This window comes from Drosophila tropicalis, unplaced genomic scaffold, assembly GCF_018151085.1.
Source record: "Drosophila tropicalis isolate 14030-0801.00 unplaced genomic scaffold, ASM1815108v1 contig_593, whole genome shotgun sequence".
NCBI classification, from domain to species: domain Eukaryota; kingdom Metazoa; phylum Arthropoda; class Insecta; order Diptera; family Drosophilidae; genus Drosophila; species Drosophila tropicalis.
The window spans coordinates 2,423,557-2,442,831 of NW_027173070.1; the positions used below are offsets into that span (position 1 = coordinate 2,423,557).

General features: G+C 36.7%; 2 protein-coding genes across 2 annotated transcripts; one reads left to right on the forward strand and one right to left on the reverse strand.

Moving 5' to 3' along the window:
• Positions 1-6,715: 6,715 nt before the first annotated feature.
• LOC137577891 (aminopeptidase N) lies at positions 6,716-9,677 on the reverse strand. The gene is made up of 5 exons (XM_068291455.1): positions 9,232-9,677; positions 9,014-9,169; positions 7,574-8,951; positions 7,008-7,501; positions 6,716-6,954 (listed from the first exon to the last, which is right to left on the reverse strand). The coding sequence occupies exons 1-5, from the start codon at positions 9,675-9,677 to the stop codon at positions 6,735-6,737; spliced, it is 2,694 nt and encodes an 897-aa protein (XP_068147556.1). The 3' UTR covers positions 6,716-6,734.
• An 831-nt stretch (positions 9,678-10,508) lies between these two features.
• Positions 10,509-11,516, forward strand: LOC137577418 (uncharacterized). The gene has a single exon (XM_068290883.1). The coding sequence runs from the start codon at positions 10,575-10,577 to the stop codon at positions 11,379-11,381; it is 807 nt and encodes a 268-aa protein (XP_068146984.1). The 5' UTR covers positions 10,509-10,574; the 3' UTR covers positions 11,382-11,516.
• Positions 11,517-19,275: the final 7,759 nt, after the last annotated feature.

The following is a 19,275-nucleotide window of genomic DNA, read 5'->3' on the forward strand; positions in this document are numbered from 1 at the left end:
GGCCCAACCGTTGACTCCAATCCATCCATCTGGCCATTCGATTTACCTCACCCTTGTGTTTATCTAGCTATTTACGTCTGCTTTTTGGCCAAGCTCTGGTAAATAAACAATGAGGAAGCTAAAGGTTCTTGGCTCTTTAGATGTCTTTGCTCTCAGCTAAAAATCTTTTAGAGTGCCTTGACGCGACTACACGTAACCTTGTTGCCCCTAAAACCCAGAGTGGGGTAGTTTGGGAGATAAAGTCTGTCAAGACGTTTCTTCTATTGGTTTTCCCCTTCGATGCGTGTTAAAAGTGTTGTTTCTGCTCTTTTTTTTTTTTTTTTTTTTTCTCCTCTTTCCCATTCGGGATTTCCCGCCATTTTCTTCTTTTTTCTTTCGCAACAAACCTGCAGAAAGCTGAGTAAACAGCAACTCAACACCGAACAACAAGAACATCAAGTACTCCAAGCTAGAGGGGCACTTAATGTTGTTCTTTCTCCACTCCACATTGTTCTGGCAAATGCTTCGACTAGCTATGTGATGGCGAGGGAAGATGATGGATTGTGGGAGTAAGTATTTTGTTTAGTTTCAAGGTCAGAGTTTCAAGTGGTCAATTGTTGAGTTATGGTTGAAATGAGTTTGACAATGGGAATATTGAATTTACATTTCATTGAATACCAATACAGAGGGGCAAACAAAAAACCGTGCTGAAGTGATGGTCCATAATGGATGAAAGAACTATTGTCAATATGGGTACTTAACTATGGCAAAGGGATGGAGGAAGTTTATTTCAATCAGCAAATTGTTAGCAGTGAGTACAAACTGAACTATACCTTGAAATAGTGAATAGAATAATCTAGGGTTATGGATTTATCAACCCTCCAAATGGGTTTTAGCCAAGTTTTAAGTAACTTGGGATTTTGAAGATTCATTGGCATAAAATGTTCATTGCAAAAGAAGAAGGGTTATCACTGTAAAGTATCATATAAGTATACTTAATCAATGGATAAAAAGAAAGTGGTTTTACATTACCGTTTCGAAACTTTCATTCTAGCTTAGCTCTACTCTTAATATTTTTGTATATTCATTGCAACTCTCGTCAGATTAATACTTTTCATTTAATTTGAAAATCACGTGTTCGATATTCTTGGATGAACTTTTCATAGTGAAACGTTTTATTCGGCTCGCCTCAATTATTTTAATCAAAAGTTTTCTGCATCGCTAGCTCATTTTCTGTTGTCTGTTGCTTTTGGGATGTGAAAACATTTGTTTGCCGCAACTCACACACTTTCCTTTTGGCAATGAGAGATTTCTGGAATTTCATGGTGCAGCTTTAGGAGCTAACGCTAGCTTGGTTTTACTTTGGTTTTCACTCTGTCTGCTCTATGTCAGTTTGCCGCACAATCAAAATTTTGAACGTTAATTAATATGCATTCAGTGTCTAGCACGACAAGGATCAAATTATGTAATAGCCGCATTAAAATTGAATTTCTCCATGCGTGCCTCAACGGAGTAGACTCTTACACACACACACACAGCCACACTCACACAGCCATGCTCTTGGATTTCTACATTGCATACATGCAGGCGCCATCATTTTGAAGTTGCTACTATTCGGATGGTTATACTTACACACATACATATGTATAGCTGTCCATTAGAAAATGGTCTAATTAGCTCTAATTGAATATGACATACTTAGTTTGCCATTTTGTGTGTCCATTTCTGTGTGTCTCATAATGTTTTATCCATAGTTCAATTGTAATTCAATTGCACATCGATGGTTTTCGTTTATCAACTCAAGCAAATGATGATTGTCGATTATGTTGTCAGTTGTCAGTTGTAATCGATTAAGTTTAATCAACTGTTCGAGTCAACTCTATTGAAATTGCGACAAACAAATACATAGAAACAAAAAAACGAATAAAACTTTAAAGCTTTCTCTTTAAAAAGCAAATTTAATTTTAAGTTTTGTGAACTTTCTCTTAAAAATGAAATATGAATAAAGATGAATTTATTTTAGAAATTATGTGATAGAGTTTCAATGGGTTTCACTCTTGTTTGAATAAACAAATATGCTTATATATTGGCTAACAATTTGTGAATTTAATATCCAAAATCATTAAATGTCCAACAAGTAGATAATTTCTAATAAACCTTTCTCTTTCAATTGCAAAACTTTAAAACCAAACACAATTAGCTACGAAATCGGTAATTAAAATATAAAAGTGCTTCACACCGTTATGTATGTATATGATATAGCTACAAATATCAATCACACATTTCACTTATCTAATTATGGCCATGAATGTGTCACTTGAAACAATTTGAATGCCAATTAATTCCAAATTAATGGCTAAAATCATGTAAATAAATGCTAAATTTTCTATGGTATCCTCATAACATTTTGTGCATTGATTTTTGACCCAGTTGTTGATGTCTACAGATTTCCTGCATATTTATAAATAAAATAAAAAGAACTTTGCTTTGGTTTTTACTAACCTAATTAACAGAAAGTGTAAATTTGAAATAGTATTTTGTTCAACTATTTTTCTTTAAAAAGTAGTTAGTGTTTTAAAACTTTGTAACAATAAACAAAGGCCAGCCTAAAGAATTTGTTCTTAAGCCTAAACTGAAAAGAAAAGAAGTAGAAAAATGCTTTCTGACCATTCTCTAAATGTTTCTGATCCAAACAGTTTAACTCTTTTCTTATCCTGTCAAAAACATATTAACATAGAACATTCCTTTTTTTTTTTACTCTGCAATTTTATCCTTAATGGCAAATAATACAATGAAAATAAAATATTTCGACAACATGACGTATGAGTGATATTATTTTTTAGCTGCATCAAAATTTGTTAATTAAATTACGAGATTGTGAAATTTTACTTTCAATATTATATTTTTCTACTATTGCTACTTACTCTCAAGTAATTAGGACCAAAATACTTTAAATAAGATACGTTGACAACGTGTCGTATGATTGATTTTATCTTAAGGTATCTTTGTTTATATACATTGACTTTACACTACAAATTTGTGAGCATTATCACCTTTGTATATTGTTACATCACCAATTTCACCAAGTACAGTAAAGTACAAAACCAATCTTAAAAAAAATAATAAATAGATGAAGTTACTAACATGTATGTATGTATCCATTTTTTGCACCTTTCGTTTTCTTTCTCTCTCTCTCTCTCTGTCTCTCTCTCTTATCATCAGTTTGCAGCAGTTTGCTTTTGACCTTTTGTTTTCCTTTGTCTAGAAATATATTTCAATTAGTGAGCCAAGCCTCAAACCAGCCAAAAGCTTAACTTGTCTTGGTTTATTTTACTTTCTTTTCAATGCCCTTGCCATGCCTTGGATGACTTGGTTGCTCTGCCTTTCGTTTCCTCGATGTGTGTTTGCTACCAACTTTTGTTGTAAATTTTTGCAGCTTTGTTTGCTTTTCACATTTAACATTCAATTGCATGTCTATGCTTTTTATTGTCTTTTACCTGTTTTGTTGCTAATGTTCTTGTTGGTAGTTGTTGTTGCTGTTGTTGTCTTCACTATATAGCAATTTCTGTTTACGTCGTAAATTAAACAAGGCAAATGCTTTTTGTATTTTAATGGCAAGTAAGAAAATAAATTCATTAAAAACTTTTTGCCACATCTTCCACTCCACCACAAACCTCACCCCATTTTATTGACTTTTAGCAAATATTATTGCATTTCCCCTCTCTCGTTCCTTTTCTCACTTTCTCTTAGAAATATTTTTGTTAAATTTAAATCGATTCATATTTTTCCATGTATTTGCTGACCCAACGAAGGAAAACTTTACATTTACATTTATTGCTTCCTTAACGCTTTGTTTGAAATTTCATAAGAAACAACTTGGTCTAAAAGAGAAATTTCAATACTCTTTCCAAGTGAAAGAGAGTTATATGATTGAAATCGATCATTGTGTCTAGAGTGAGAATTCCAGAGAAGAGTAAAGCTTAAAGTTTTGGTGCGTAAAATGATCATACATTTAATATGATTGTATTTAGAACATAATACTCTGAAGGATTCAAGCCATCTATAGTTGCTAGTACAAACAGTAAGAGATAATATAATATAGTTCCTAGATCTTTATTAAGAAAGTTTTTTTAACCCTTAAGACCAATAAAGTCAAAGATTATCGTTTCAAAATACTTAAACCTTTTGAATTATGTTCAGTTGAGTTGGTAACAATCAATCAAAATCGAATCTTTGATTCGAAAAATTTCAAAAGATCAGTTAAATAAATTAAGTAAAACTTTAAATATTATAGATCTTATGCTAGGATTTCAAAAATATATAAGCACATTTAGCTATTCATTTAGTTTATCATAATAAAAACATCTCAAAGATACATCAATTTCTATATTCAAGAAAAGTAAGTTGAAACCATAAATCAGCTGTTTATATGCCTAAGATGTTTATATAAAGGGATTTTATGTCTTGTTTATGACTTTTTGTATTACTTATATAGCCTCTGTAGGGAAGAGCAGCCTGAGCATAACTAAAATATGCATTTGTAAAGAGCATACAAAAAATAATAAGATTGTGCAAAGTAAAGTAGGAAATTTTGTGAAACTATTTCTTAGTTTGTTCTGCTGCTGGTGCCGCCAGGCAGAGACATTTCAAGAAACTTTTCCCTCTGTCTCTGTTTCTGTTTTCCCGCCGTCTCTTTACCCTTTCTCCGTCCCTCTCTCTTTCTCTCTGTCTCTCTCTTTGCCAGTCTGACAGAAACTAAAAACTTGCAATTGTCCATAGAACTATGGACCATAGAGTGGTGGTTACACAGAAAGGGAATAAAAAGATGGAAAAGGACTGGCTAGATGGCAACTTACAAATTTAGATTACCTGCACAATTGCCACACACACACACACATGTGTTTTTTGGGTACCAAAATGCTGGCAAGATTGTTTAATTTCATTTAATTAAATTGCAAATATTCCACATGTCGCACTTAAATTTAGTTTAAGGCCAAAGTTTTCCTTTTAGTTTTCCCCTTTTCTTTTTCTTTTACTCATTTTTTGCTGGATTCGCCTAATTTGACATTGATGAAAATGTGTAAAATGAAAAGTGTCAGATTCACGTGTTGCTGTTCAATTCAATTAATTCATAATAAATAAAGTAAATAAATTAAAACATTGCCAACTCTCTGCATAAATGTATTAAGCATTAATAATCTGAGAGGAAATATTTTTAAAACATTTACTCATCTCTTTCACCCTCCCTCTTCCCCTCTCTCTCTGTGTGTTTTCGTGTGTGTGTACAGAGACATCATAAAATGACATCACTTTTAATTAATTTAATAAGCATTTTTAACAAATATTAATATAATTAATTTACTTCACTGAAAACACTTTTCATTTGCATAAAAATGAAGCCAGCTGGCAAGTTGTGGCGGGGGGGGCAAGTGGGCAAATGTGATACGGATTTGCGGTTTCAATTACAGATGAATGATGAATTATTTCCATATCCTGTACAAAACATAAATTGCATATCTAAGTAAACTTAATTAATAATTGACTAGACCAAATACATCAAACAAATTGCAAACACAATTGGCTTAGGGAAAGGGTTTCAATATCAATACAAAATTCTATGTTCTTTATGTTACCTATCATTTATTATTTATATTTGTATAATTTATCCTATATGATATATCCTTTATCCTGATAATTGTGGCGCAAAAAGATGATCATAGATTGGTATCTGTTGAAGGAAATTCTTACACTTACTCAATAAAATAAACTCCCACATGATGCTCGGTTGTCTCTAAGATTCATGACTTTGTAAAATTTCCTTAGCCTTATTAAGTTTGAATATTGTTGACCTTTTAAAACATGCCAAGTTTGTAACTACAAAGGAAACCTTTCAACTCAAAGCTATGCAAAGTTATTTCATTTCATTTGCAGTCAACATTTACTTATGGAAATGTTGGTAACACAAGCAGCTGTCAGTGGAGGAAATTTCACAGTTGATTGATTAAATATTGTTAAAACTAAACTTTCTTAATTTCCCTTGGAAGACTTTCTGCTCTTTCTAATTCATCAATTTGCATACCAAAATAGTTTCAATTTCAGTTCTCCAGCCAGCTCTGTCCTTCCAGCCATCCATCATTCGTTTTTGCCGCTAAACATTTCAATTCCAGTCGATTAATTTGACTAATTGACCACCAAAGTTAACTATGTGAAAGATGATTTGTAATCCAAAATGGCTACTAAAGGGATAACTAACAAACTAACCATTTTCCGCGCCACCATTTTCATGTCCTCTAAAGTCCCCTCTAGCTCAATTCATTGCATGCACATGACACATCTCAGCGCGACGAAATATTTTGACGTTGCCGTGTAAACGTCAAATGCCAAAACAACTGATGAAGCTAAAGGACGACGATGAAGATGGCGATGATGATGATGAAGATGACGAAGAAGATGACAGCGAAACAAAGCTGAACTGAAGTTGAATTGCTAGTGTGGAAAAGGACCAGCCCTAGTGTGTGTGTGATGTTCAGTGTTCTGTGTCCTGTGTCAAGCAATTTACAAGTCAAAGGTCTGACAGGACAAGTTTCTGACAGCCAAACCAGCACGACAAAGAAAAGGAGGTTTACAAATAGCAAAAGATTTCATCACTATTGGCTTAATTATTACGAAAACGAATGTTGAACATGACAAGTTGACTACTTCCAAGAATTTCCAGTAGCATAAAATCCACATAAGGTTAGAAATTCGTACCTTTATTAATAAATCCTTTTAAGTAAAACTGCATGAAATTGTACGGAATGTTGACTTAACCATAGTAAATTAGTTTCAACTAATTCTGAAACTTTTTTTACAGCCTCTTTAAATTGACTCAAGTCCTTTAAATGTTCTTTCAGTTGGCTTAGCTCCTCTGGAGTTTGTAGATTTTTCACCATATGCATTAAAATGGGCTCCAAGTCCTTTTTCTTGAATTTTTTACTACAAAAGAAATATATTTAGATAAACTATTTAATATTTCCCTTGAAACTTACTTCAATATTTCAGCATGATCAAATATATGTTGCCTAGACTCCTTGGCCACATTGTCGCGTTTCAAAGCCGCTGTTACTGCCTGAATATAACAATCGCTTATAGTCTTGGTGTCTGAATGTATGGCATAGTCTAAGAACTCTTTCAGTTGCGAAAAGTTACTTGAGCAACCCAAGCCCGAAGCAAAGGCGCTTTGTTGTGCTGGTGTAGGTGAATTTTTGAAAAGTTTCATCATTTGTTGAAAATCCCACGAAGTTCCTTTCTCTATGGATATACAATAGACCAACTGACGAAAGTTTGCTGGCACTGATATGCTTGAATCGTTGGTATTCAGCATCAAAGCCTGAGAGACACAATCATCGACATTGTAGAGACAAGACTGGGTATAAATGAAACGCCTAAAGGCGATTTCACTGACGGGTATCTCGATGCTATCAATCAATTTCAGTTTGGGTAAACGTCTATAATGTGGTGTCAATTGTTGTTTAATATAAAGCTAAAACAAAAACAAAGATACATTTACGGAAGTTAAAACTTTCTCATATACTACATATATACGCAAACTTACCTTGAAGTCCTCTGCCGCTTGATCCTTGAGCAAGCTACCATATTGTTGCAGTAAGGTAATACCCCTCTCACAGGGTAAATAATCCCTTTCAAGTTTCAAATACTCAAGCAATTCGAATACCAGATCATAACTCTGTTCACCTAGAGCAGCTAAGGCTAAGAGATCATCCATTAACTGAACTCTGTTTAATTTTGGTATGCCGCCATAATCAAATTCATTTTGTAGAGTATTTATAAGCAGTTTCCAATTTTGTTCATCATAATTAACGCGATAAATGGCATAGACTTGGGGATTAAGTAGTAACCATTCCTTGGAAGTACCTACTTTCAAAGTTCTCTCATTACTAGGACACTCTAGCCAATGTTTGGGTTGAATATCTTCGAAATTTGGATCACTTTGACTAACAAAACTTAGGGGTACCCACCAGCATTCTTTCTCCAATGAAAGATTATTTTGTTGAACGAATCTCTTTTGATTGACTTTGACTTCTCCCTTCTTGTAGTCCCGGTTAAGCGAGATCAATGGATAACCCTCCTGAAGAGTCCAAGAGTTCATAACAACATTCAAATTGATATTCTCATTGGCTACCTCTTGAAGGCTATTAAAAAGATCGCTTTGCTCAACATTTTGATAGGCATATTTTTGCAAATAATTCCTTATGCCCTCAAAGAAAGTTTCAGTGCCTAATACTTTGTGCAACATTCGCATCGTTAGGGCTCCCTTCTCATAGACATATTTGGAAAATTGATCAAGTACTTCGGTAGAGTTCTTTACATCACGTGATATGGGTCGCGTCATGTTTGTGGCATCGTGACGAAAGAAATATGCCAAATCCTTGGTTATTTTACCTTCACTCCATTCCCATTGCGGCTGCAAAGCATCTAGAGCCAAGTAGCCAAAATAAGTAGAAGGTCCTTCTTTTAGCCAGAGATCTTTCCACCATTTCATAGTCACTAGATTACCAAACCATTGATGACTGAACTCATGGGCCATGGTATTGCAATTGGTTTCCCTTTTCTCCTGCAAATCGAAATCCTCATTGAAGACGAATGCATTCTCTTGGTATGTTACCAAACCCCAATTCTCCATGGCTCTAAATTTGTGAGTTGGCGAGATAAGCTGATCAATTTTTCTTAGGGGAAAATTCAATTGGAATAATTCCTCCAGGTATTTAAGAATTTTGGGTGCCATTTCCACAGAAAAATCACTTTGATTAACAATCTTTGGCTGCAGCCAATTGCGAAAGATTACTTGATTATGAGTTAGACTTGTCACAGTTCCCGCATTGGTTAAATTGTGTATGGCATAGGCTACCAGGTAGGTGGAAGTGCGTAGGAGCTGCTCATGGGAACACCAAATATAATCCTCCAGAAATTCGCTGAAAAGCCAAAGGATTAAATTAGCTAGAAATCACATAGTATTTATTTAGATCTGACCTACTGCTTTTCACATTTTCTCACTGGGGTATTACTTAAACCCTTATAGTCCTTGTGATAGCCCAAGGTCACATTGAACGTTGCCTTCCAGTTGGGTTCATCGAAGCAGGGAAATGCCAGCCGAGCAAATGTGGGTGAAAACTGTGTCACTGCCAAGTAACTAGAGAAAAAGTAATCAACGTTTAATCTAAAAGCTACTTACATACTTCCGTCTCTACTTACTGAGTTTTATTCTTATTTTCTGTATCATTGTAGGAACTTTTGTAGTAACCCGTTTGACTTTCATTCAATTGTCCTTTGAATGGAATTTCCAATCCGTACTTCTCACCTACATTTAGCTCTTTGCATAAATACATTATATAGAATTCAAACTTTTCAGAAAGTTCTACATTTTCAATGCAATTGCTTCCGTTAGACGACTTGACACCGATTCCAGTTTCATCTATGGTCAAGTTCTTGGCATGCAGGGTTATATTCTTTGTCGTTTGAAGTGCTAATAAATCAATTTTTACCACTCCCTCAAAATCCTGAGCCGTGTCATTTAAATGGGTTAAAATACGTAGATCATAATGTTGTGGCTCGAGGGTCTCCGGCAAAAGATGATGGTCGTAGTGGCCCGAGACCACGGGAAGAACTATAAATAAAATTTGTATGCTAAAACTAAACATTCTGTTTAGTTATAGATAATGTCATTAGATAAATTACATTTAATTATCAACAATTTTAAAAAATTGCAAATTGAAAGCATTGTTTCTTCTTTTCTACTTTTGTTTTGTACTTTGGATTTTGATTTATGACAAACCCAATTATCTATCGGCATTTCGAACGAAACACTGAGAAGTGAGCAAAACTGAATATTTACAGAAATTCGTGGCATTTTTATACCTTGCTCAAAGTGGTTTGATGTGGTATATTTAAAGTGTTCGAGTCGAGTCGATCTTGCTATAAGCACAGAAGATAAGATCTGTGTTTTTAATTTCCCACTTTAATTTATGCATCTCTTGTTTCACTTTTTGCATGGTATACCAAAGTCGGAGCGACTACTTATTAAAAATACTTAAGTTGTTTTGGTTACCTTGAGAGTCAAGGGGAAGAAAGAATGGTTCATCACAATGGAAACGAAAATAGATAACAAAGTAGAGCAAAATAATTAAAACTAAAAAATTAAATGTTCCAAGTACCAAGTTTCTTCCAAATGGTTGTTAGACTAAGGTCTTTAACTTTGCATAACTCATTCTCAAGATTTCAAGTATATACCTTGAAAAATCGGTTGGTTTTTTGAAATCTTGAGCTTCAGTATGAAATTCTCTTAAATATGATCTCTTCTTATAAAATTTCCCATCCACATATCCATCATTACTGTTCCACTTTTTTAACCAAACTTTAGCTGCTTCCATTTTTCTGGGATTCCTACTAAATCTACAATTTATTCAAATTTCGATATTATTTGAAATGATTAGTTTCAGCTTTTTCAATCAGTTGTGATGCGGTTAGATTTCATTTCAGTTCTTGTAATAATTTTGTAGTTTTTTTTTTTTTTTTTTTTGCTTTTATTGGAAAAGAAAATGTATATTAAATCCTTGCGAAGCCTAGGCTGCATGGCCTGTCCCACGAAATTAATTTGTGTAGCCAAACGACCGCACATCAATCCAACCTCTTCGAATGGCTGCTACATACATCGTCGGGAGTTGAGTTACTTTTGTGCCCGACATTCCAATCTGAAATGGACCATCATTGAGCTGCTCTGCAGTTTGCGTAGTCGCTATTGGATGTGGAGATTGCATCGCTTGTTGGATCAAGAGTTTTGCGAATCTGAATTCCTGCGGGGCACCCGTGAGGCAGCTGTCGTTATGATCGAGGCCATTCGACGGGCTGATTGGGCATGCATACGCAATTGCTGCACCACTGAGGGATCGTTGGATGTCTATAGTTTGGCTCAAAGTGGCAAAACGCCGCTAATGGACTTAATCAGATTTCAGTCACAACATCTGCCGGAGGCCGTTCCCGTCAATGTGGAAAGACATTGGATAGATGGCAAGTGTTATATCTTTGTCGATATGTTATTTATCGGTATGAGGAACATTCGGGACTTTGCCACCATTGCCGAACAAGATGAGATGATGCAGTTAATGCAGTATGCATTAAGAGAATCGCAAAAGCCCGAACAATTGATTCCCTCACATAGCCGCATTATTTTAGCCGAAATTTTAATAACATTTCGTCGTAAATTGATCAGCGATGCGGGGGAAGAAGGTGAAGGTGAAGGCGCGGGTTGGCTTGTGGACTCCTACAAGGTGTTTCGTTTCAAGCTGGTCAACTATAGTCCCGTAACATTGCAGTGTCGTGTAATTGAGTTCTTGAAACCAGTTTAGTCCCCCTCTCACCTGTGTCCAATCACGTCTGACGTTCCTCAACAAAAGCGTCGGTTCAATGTACTCGCATTCAAATTCAATAATCTCCATATATTGAATTTCTTTAAATACAAAACAAAACACGTCTGTTCTCCACTTGAGGCTAGCTCTGACTGATTATTATAAAAGGTAAAGAGGGCCCATTTCAACTTCGAGTTCCAAACGTTCCAACGCACCTGCCTGTATTAAGCACGTCGTTTTTGGAACGTATTTGCCTGCTTTTATGCTTTCTTTTTGCTAAATGTCACCGAGTTAATGGTTTAAGATGACTAGAATCAGAATATCATCGAAGTCAGAACAGCAATGTGCCAGAATTTGAGTTAAACTCTTCTTTACCTTAAGCCGAAAGCAACCATTAAAGGGTTAAATCGGTTAGTTAAGATAAAATGCAAATGAATATTAATCATAATTTTACTTACATTCAAGTGAAATCCATTAATAAAACCACAGAGTTTGAAAAAAGCTAATTCCAAGTCAAATAATATCTATCTGAACATCTTGGATACTTTTCTTATTTAATACTAACTCCCTTGTAACCTCCGGTGTAAGTAGACTAGAAGAAATTAACTTATAGACTTGTAGTGTCATTTAGAATGATGATTAAGACGACAGATTGGGATAAATTGATCAATTTACTCTCGTTGTGAGTGTACACATTCGGAAATTAATTGAGGAAATTTCCATTTCACATAGTTATTCATTCACGCAACTTGTTAACTAACGATGTTCAAATTACTTTATTTTGCAGAATAGTAGCCAAAAAACCATTTATCAAATGTGAGAAGAACCTGCAATTCAATCCGCTGCACACACACACACACATACAGAAATGTATATCCACCCATACATTCGTCCTTTTTAACGCACTGCTGGAAAAGGAGTAAAAAAAACTATTCTCACACTTCTCGTACGAGAAATCACGCCATGTCGCTTTCGAAAGGAGGCAGGCACATAAAAAATGTAGGACTTAATTAAAAAGCGAAAATGTGCTGCGATTTTCCGCTTTTTTAACGCCAACTGCACCAACTTCATGGCACCCCCAAAAAAAAGCCCTTGTTGACATTACCAGGGCCAGGGCCAAGTGCACAAAAAGCGACTGAAAAAAAACCGAAGCATACTTAGTGGCGACTTTCTGTTTGCTCCTGTTTCTTCTTGGCAGGAGCCATTTGAAATGTTGCCTGGGCTCAGCTCATGTGTCTTCTTATTTCTTTTTTTTTGTCCTCCTGTTCACTCTCTCTCTGTACAAATTAAGGTTTTTCATTACGTGCCTCTTTTTGTTGTATGTGTCAGCGTGTGTGCGGCAGGCAGCAGGACGACTTTTGTTGTTAATTAAAGTTACGACTAAAAATGGGAGAAAAAACCCAGAAATACTCAAGTGCTCATTAAAATTGAAATGTGACTGCCTTACACACACACACACACGCATGACTTTTGTGAGGATGTTTATGAGAGTGAAACGTATAAAAGTCCTGTGGAACGCAAGCATCCAAAAATAAAGGTCACACAACACTTCAACATATTTCTTTGTTAGGCTTCCAGTTGAAAATTCAATTCAAATTCAAGATTTTCCCAGTTACAAGACATCTTCATAAGAGAATTTAAAAAAAAAATAGACATTTGAGTATGCAAAACACGTATAAACCAGGACCTCTCTTAAAGGAAGAGCCTTAAAAGTCCGCCCTAAAGATTCAAAAAAATGTTGGTAAGTGAGTTACATCTCAGGAAAGGACTAATTAACACTGGAGGAACTGAGTTCAGGACACAGCCTCAGCTATACATTTAAGAATTCGATTTCCGTGGCTCATTTCATTTTTTTATTGTTCTTTTTTTGTTAGCTAAACAAAGTAGAATAACTAAATGTGCTGTTATTTAGAACAAAATGTCATAAAAGGGATCTGTTGAAAGAAGTGCCAAGTAATGTCACTATACTACACCCCAGGATCTCTATGAGTCTTGCAATTAGTAAGGGTTAAGCCGCAAACTAGTTTCATCTTTGTTTCACCGATACAAATCTTGTTTTCTGTCAGTTAGTTATCTAATGCTGTCAAGTTGATTGTGTTGATGGGAAAACATTCTGTCCATAATGCCCACATGCGAATGTGTAGGTGTGTGTGTCTGTGTGTTCGTTTTGGGATAACATCGGAAGGAAAGCTAGGAATGTAAAATCGAATTGGCACTCAACAGCATTTGCCACTCACACAATGTGAAAAGGTTCAATTTGTTGGGGCCATATCCGTTAAGTTGGTTGATTGAAGACTTAAGTGGAAATCCCGGTTGCCATATTAATTAATACTTAAAGCTTTTCCCTTTTGAACAGTAGCTGCCCTAATAGACTATGGTTGGGGTTTTTTATTCGTTTTTTTTTTTTTGGGGGGGGGCGTTTGTAAGCCAAACAACTTCATTCACTTTGTGTGCATTTCACAATCCACTACAAGTACCTACTAGGTTGTGGTAGTCGTTGGTAATCCCCTTCCACACCCGTCTCCCCAGAAAAGGAAAGGAAAAATTGGCAAACAACAGAAAGCCAACACAAATCGTTGTTCGGCAATTTCGAGGCACCCTAAGCCACCCTTTTTGCCATCGCAAGAGAACCAAAAAGTCATGTGCGAAAAGAGAAACACTCAGGTGTGTAATTGCAATCCGAATTGGTCAAGTGTAACAATGTAAAGACGCCAACACACTTGCCAGGACAACAGAGCATGAGAGAGAGAGTGAGATGAGATGAGGCGAGGTAGTTTACACCTGCTTCGACTCCTCCTCCAACATCCGATAGAATCAATTTGATCCCTGAACTACTGCAGCAAAATGGAGAGAAGAGTGGTGGGCTTGGGTGTTTGGAGAAGGGCGGTGAACTTTGTAGACGCTTGAGAAACAAAATCAAATTGCAAATTGCATCCGAAAATGTCACGTGCATGGACACATTTCGGCCACTCCCTTCCTCTCCTGCTTCCACTCCTTTGCCCGCTTCTTTTCTCGTGTTTTTTTTTTCTTTAGTTCTTTTTTGGTCTTGTCGTGGACCATGCGCCGCCGGTTTTTGCCCTGACATGAAGAAAGGTTATTGCAATCTTCACTCCTCCCCACTCTAAACTCTGCTACGTCAGAGCAATCAATGGCCAACAGAACTAGACATGAACTCCCAAAGTGCATGTGTTAGATTCGTATACGTTTAGCTACCCAATATGCACCTGCTGCTATCCCCCCCTAATATCTTCATCTCACTTTGCCGCATGGTGCATCAGCGCATTGAAGAAGGCGTTGGAAATGCAAGCGGGAGATCTGGCAACCATTCATTATGTTGACCACGCTGTCGCATTTGCTACGTGACATTTTGCTAACTGGCCAAAAAGAGAGAGAACTAGACACACGCACGCACACACACACCCACACACACACCCACACACACAGACAGAACTGAAGGATTTTGGAGCCATTGTCAACTGCAAATGCGTCGAACATCATTGCTGAAGCAACAAAGGGGGAACCTACGCTGTCTTGGGGAATGGGCTAGCCAGTTGTCGCGATAGATGATGGAAGTTGTATCAGCGATGAGACAACTTCAAATTATGTATAAATAGTTATCTACATATTGAAATCAATCTAATATTTCATGGGGAACGGAGGAATAAGACACTAAATATTGGTAATAATGATTTACAGGTGATAAAATATGTATATATGTTAAAGGATTGAGCGGAGAATAGAAATATCGAAATAAAAGGGCCTTGGAAAATGTCAACAGGAGTAAAGGGTTTCATAGTCGAATCGCTCACTGGGTTTGGGTTTGTTCTTTGGAAGCATTAGATGCTATAGTGTTCTTTTCAATTTTATCTAGTTTGAAGATTAAATTCCAGTCCTTGTGTTCAGTTATTCGATCTTATTAGACATAGACATGAACTGAGGATATTTTCTCGCATCCCTAGCCTTCCATAATCAAAGACAAAACATGCCATCTCCTTTGTCCACCCACCTATACAGCACACTTGCTAACCCACAAGTCGAGCTGCTAATGTGAGCTTTGGGAACGTGAGATTCACTCGAATTGGCTTTGGCTTTGTCTGGACCTTAATCACAGGAACAGTTGCATTCGCCGCAGTCTATTCTGTCCGCATCTCCGGATGCTATTGTCGGATTTCTTTGGACCACTCAAATATGTGCGGGCTCATCATCCTCATCATCATTATCATCATCAACATCATCAGCAGCCATCCAAGGGAATGTGATGTACGTATGCTGGGCGATATGTGAAGTTCATCCTATTGGCCAAATTTAGCCAATTGCATTGCCATTACAATATATACAAAGTTATGGCAAATGCTCCTCTTGAGACGAATGAGATGGAAAGAGAGAATGCCCCTTAACTGCATTGCAGCCATTGGTAGGAGCAGAAGGAGCCAGGAGGATTCGTATTGAAGATTGCCATAGAAGGCCAGCTTCAAATTACAAGTAAATAAACCCACCAGAACCAGCACCAGGCACCAGCTCAACCAACGCCTGTGTTGAGTTATGAACGTGCTGGGAACAGGAACAGGAAAAGGAAACGAAACACCCACAATAAAGCCATAGAGAAGGAGATGCAGGCGAAAGACTAGTAGTACTACGAAGCAAAGTAAATGTGCAAACATTTATTTATGTGGCCTGCTGCCATGGAGCACTTTTAAAGCACTTCAATTGCCTCGATTGCAGAAGAACAAAATCCCCAGCCCCGGCTCCGATTTACCCCGATCTGAACATTTTGGTCAATGGACGAGACGAACGAGAATAGATACAAATGACAATAGGCAACACATAGTGGGGAATGCAAAGGAAGGAGCAACTGATGCAGGTGACTGTCTGTGTGTGTGTGTGTGTGTGTGTGTGTGTGTGTGCCAACAAGAGGAGGACGAGGCCAGATCGAGAATTGTGCCAAATTCAAAATTACGAATTTCTTGTCTATGTGGACTTTTGTGTCTGGCTTCTACCTGTGCGTGTCCATTTCTCTTTAATCGAAAATGGAATTAAATGTTTTGCAAACATTTCCCATTCCCCAACAACAACAACAACAACCACTACAACAACAAGGGCAACAGCAGCTAGCAGCTGGCGCTTGGGCCATGAAATCGACCTCGTCCTACTCTTGGTCTTGGTTATAAATTAAATTTTATGGCCCAATACCATCCACAAATTGCGCAAAGTAAATTCTGATGGATTTGTATCCCTTTATGCAACTCATTGTGAGTAAATTTTATGAAATAGGCATTTGATAATATTTAATTATACGAATTAAATTTACAACATTTTCGTATTTTCAACTTTAGACTCATCCTATCATAGTTAACGTAGTCTACTTTTTGGCTCCTTGGATCGCCTTATTCAGATTAAAGACAGTTTCTATCAAACAGTTTTTGATAAACTTGTTAATAAAAAAATTTGTATATTTGTCTCTTACATTGTTTTATGTTTTATTGTTTCTTTAATGAATATAGTTTTCCATTAATTGATTTCTTATAAAAAATGGCGGCTAATTTGTAAGTAGTGCAAAGTATTCCATTCCCCTCTTTACCTTCTATTTCTTGTCTGCTTTAAGTTTCTCTTTGCTAAAGAATTGTGAGGTCCTGCGGGCGACTGGCAACAGCTCCATAATCCTAATATATGGTGAATCCTATGCATGGGGAATTAAAGGCAGCCCAAGCCTTCATTTTGAATGTACGACGGCAACGAATGCAAGAACTCTTGGACGCTGAGCATGAACTAGAGGGGAGACAGATGTCCTATCTAAGGAGAAGCCGCATTAAGGATTGCCACCATCCATGTAGATCTGATGGTCTAGAATTGGCTAGACAATAGCAAAATTGTCTCTGAAATACTAAATTGTTTGTTCTTTAAAAATAGTAATGTCTAATGATGATTTGTGCTGCAACTTTTGGCAGGGGACGAACTGAAATTGTGACCCCAAAAGTTGTAACACAACGGCATCTAGACTCATTTTAATAATTTTCTTTATTTTTATTTTCTATGGTTTGTTTTTTGGTTATTCTTTTGCGGTCAACTTGTCTCGGGCCCAAGATAATAAATTGATTTCGTGGGCTTTGTTTTAGGGGGTTCCATTAATCTATGTTTGTGCCAAGAGGCTGCTGAGGCACGCCCCTTTTAGTATTTGTTGTTTATTGTTTATGTTTAATGAATGGAAGAGCAGAAAGCTGAACAGTTTTGTGTGAGAGACACATGGAGCAAAACCCTTTCTGCATATATATGCCAGCTCAAGGAAGTAGAAAAATAAGTCGTAGAGAAAGAGGGGTTAGTCACAAGTTAAAGGAAACTATTATAAGAAACTATCCGCAAGACAGAATATAAGAGAAATGTTTACCCCCCTGAGATCAATTTTCGATATACAAGAATTACTTCTCCTTCAAAGTGACCGAATTTATTTTGTATGTCTTATTAACAACATAAAATTTCCCTTCTCAAGTCATGTCTCTGGCTTATCTCTGTTTTCTCATTCTGCCACAAAAATTTGTTTTGCTTGCCACACTCACACAACGCCGACACACAAAGGACATGATTATCATGAGGAAGCGCCACTTGTAGTATTAATTGAAAGCTAAAAAGGACTTGTGTTTTTTTTTTTGCTTAGCATTTTTATGGCTCTATCATCATTTGTCATTGTCAGCAAACGGAGTGTGAATATTTCACCATTCTCTGGGCCAATAAGTAGGACCAGATAAGGCTTAGAGAATGGGCCAGCTATTATGTTAGATATTACCCCGCTCTCTCTCTCTCTCCCTCTCTCTGGTCCTCTCTGGTTTTCTTTCAATGCACTCAGTTGCACTTCCCTTTTGAACTTTCCTGTTTTAGTTTCTCGTTTTTTTTCCCCTCTTTTTTGTGTGCAGTCAGCGATGCGCTAATCAAATTATAAATTGTGCCACATTGGAAAGTCATTCAATGCAGAATTTTCTGCTCAGGCATTTAGACATTGTCATCAGCACTGAATTTTGATTCAATGGGAAATGAAGTGGGGGAAGGGGATAGGACATGAAACGAATTGCTTGCCCTCATTTCTTCTCCATTTTTTTTGAAGGTAAAGGATGGGGGAGGACTCCGTGGAAAGCTCAGGTGTTGTTGCCTGCAGTTAAAGCCTTTCCACATGGGGGGGCATTAAATGAATGGCGGCTCTCTTTAATTAACAATTTGCATTTGGTTTCGCTCTGCTTTTTGCGCTCATATGGCCATACGAATGGCCGGCCTCCTCTCTGTTCTCTCGGCATTCGCTGTGTGTGTTGGCCCAGGCTGCTTTTGTTACACTTAATTGCTGTTTACATTCGGGTAACTGTTATTTTATGTTAACGTTAACTTGCAATAACAAAGAGCCACCACCATGGCAATGTAATTGGACAAAGGATAAAATGACCAAAAATGCCCACAATTCGAAAGGTTCTTTATGCTTGGCATAAAAATTAAAGCGAAGTGTCTATAATCGAATTTTCCAAGGTTTCCAGTATAAGACTTTTATATTAGTTTAACCATTGTTTAAAATGTACCCACTTTCTCAGTTGTTTATTATATTAGTTGAAGAGGATTTCAGCACCGCAAACTGAAACACCATCTTCATCTGTTGAATTCAAAATATGAACTGATTTTATTAACAAACGTCTTGTGTATATAAAAGAATTCTTAGACTCTAAGAGGCGACAATTGTTCTTAAAAATGCTTATTCTAATGTTTATATTTCATGCACAGCATTGGCGACTGGATATTGCGCCGTTGTTATAATCTTAAGTGCTTTTCCACAGAGTGGAAACAAACAGATGTTTAAGGGATATCGAAAAGTGTTTGAAATCCAATTGTTTTTTCAAAGATGTTCGGGATTCAATTACTTGAC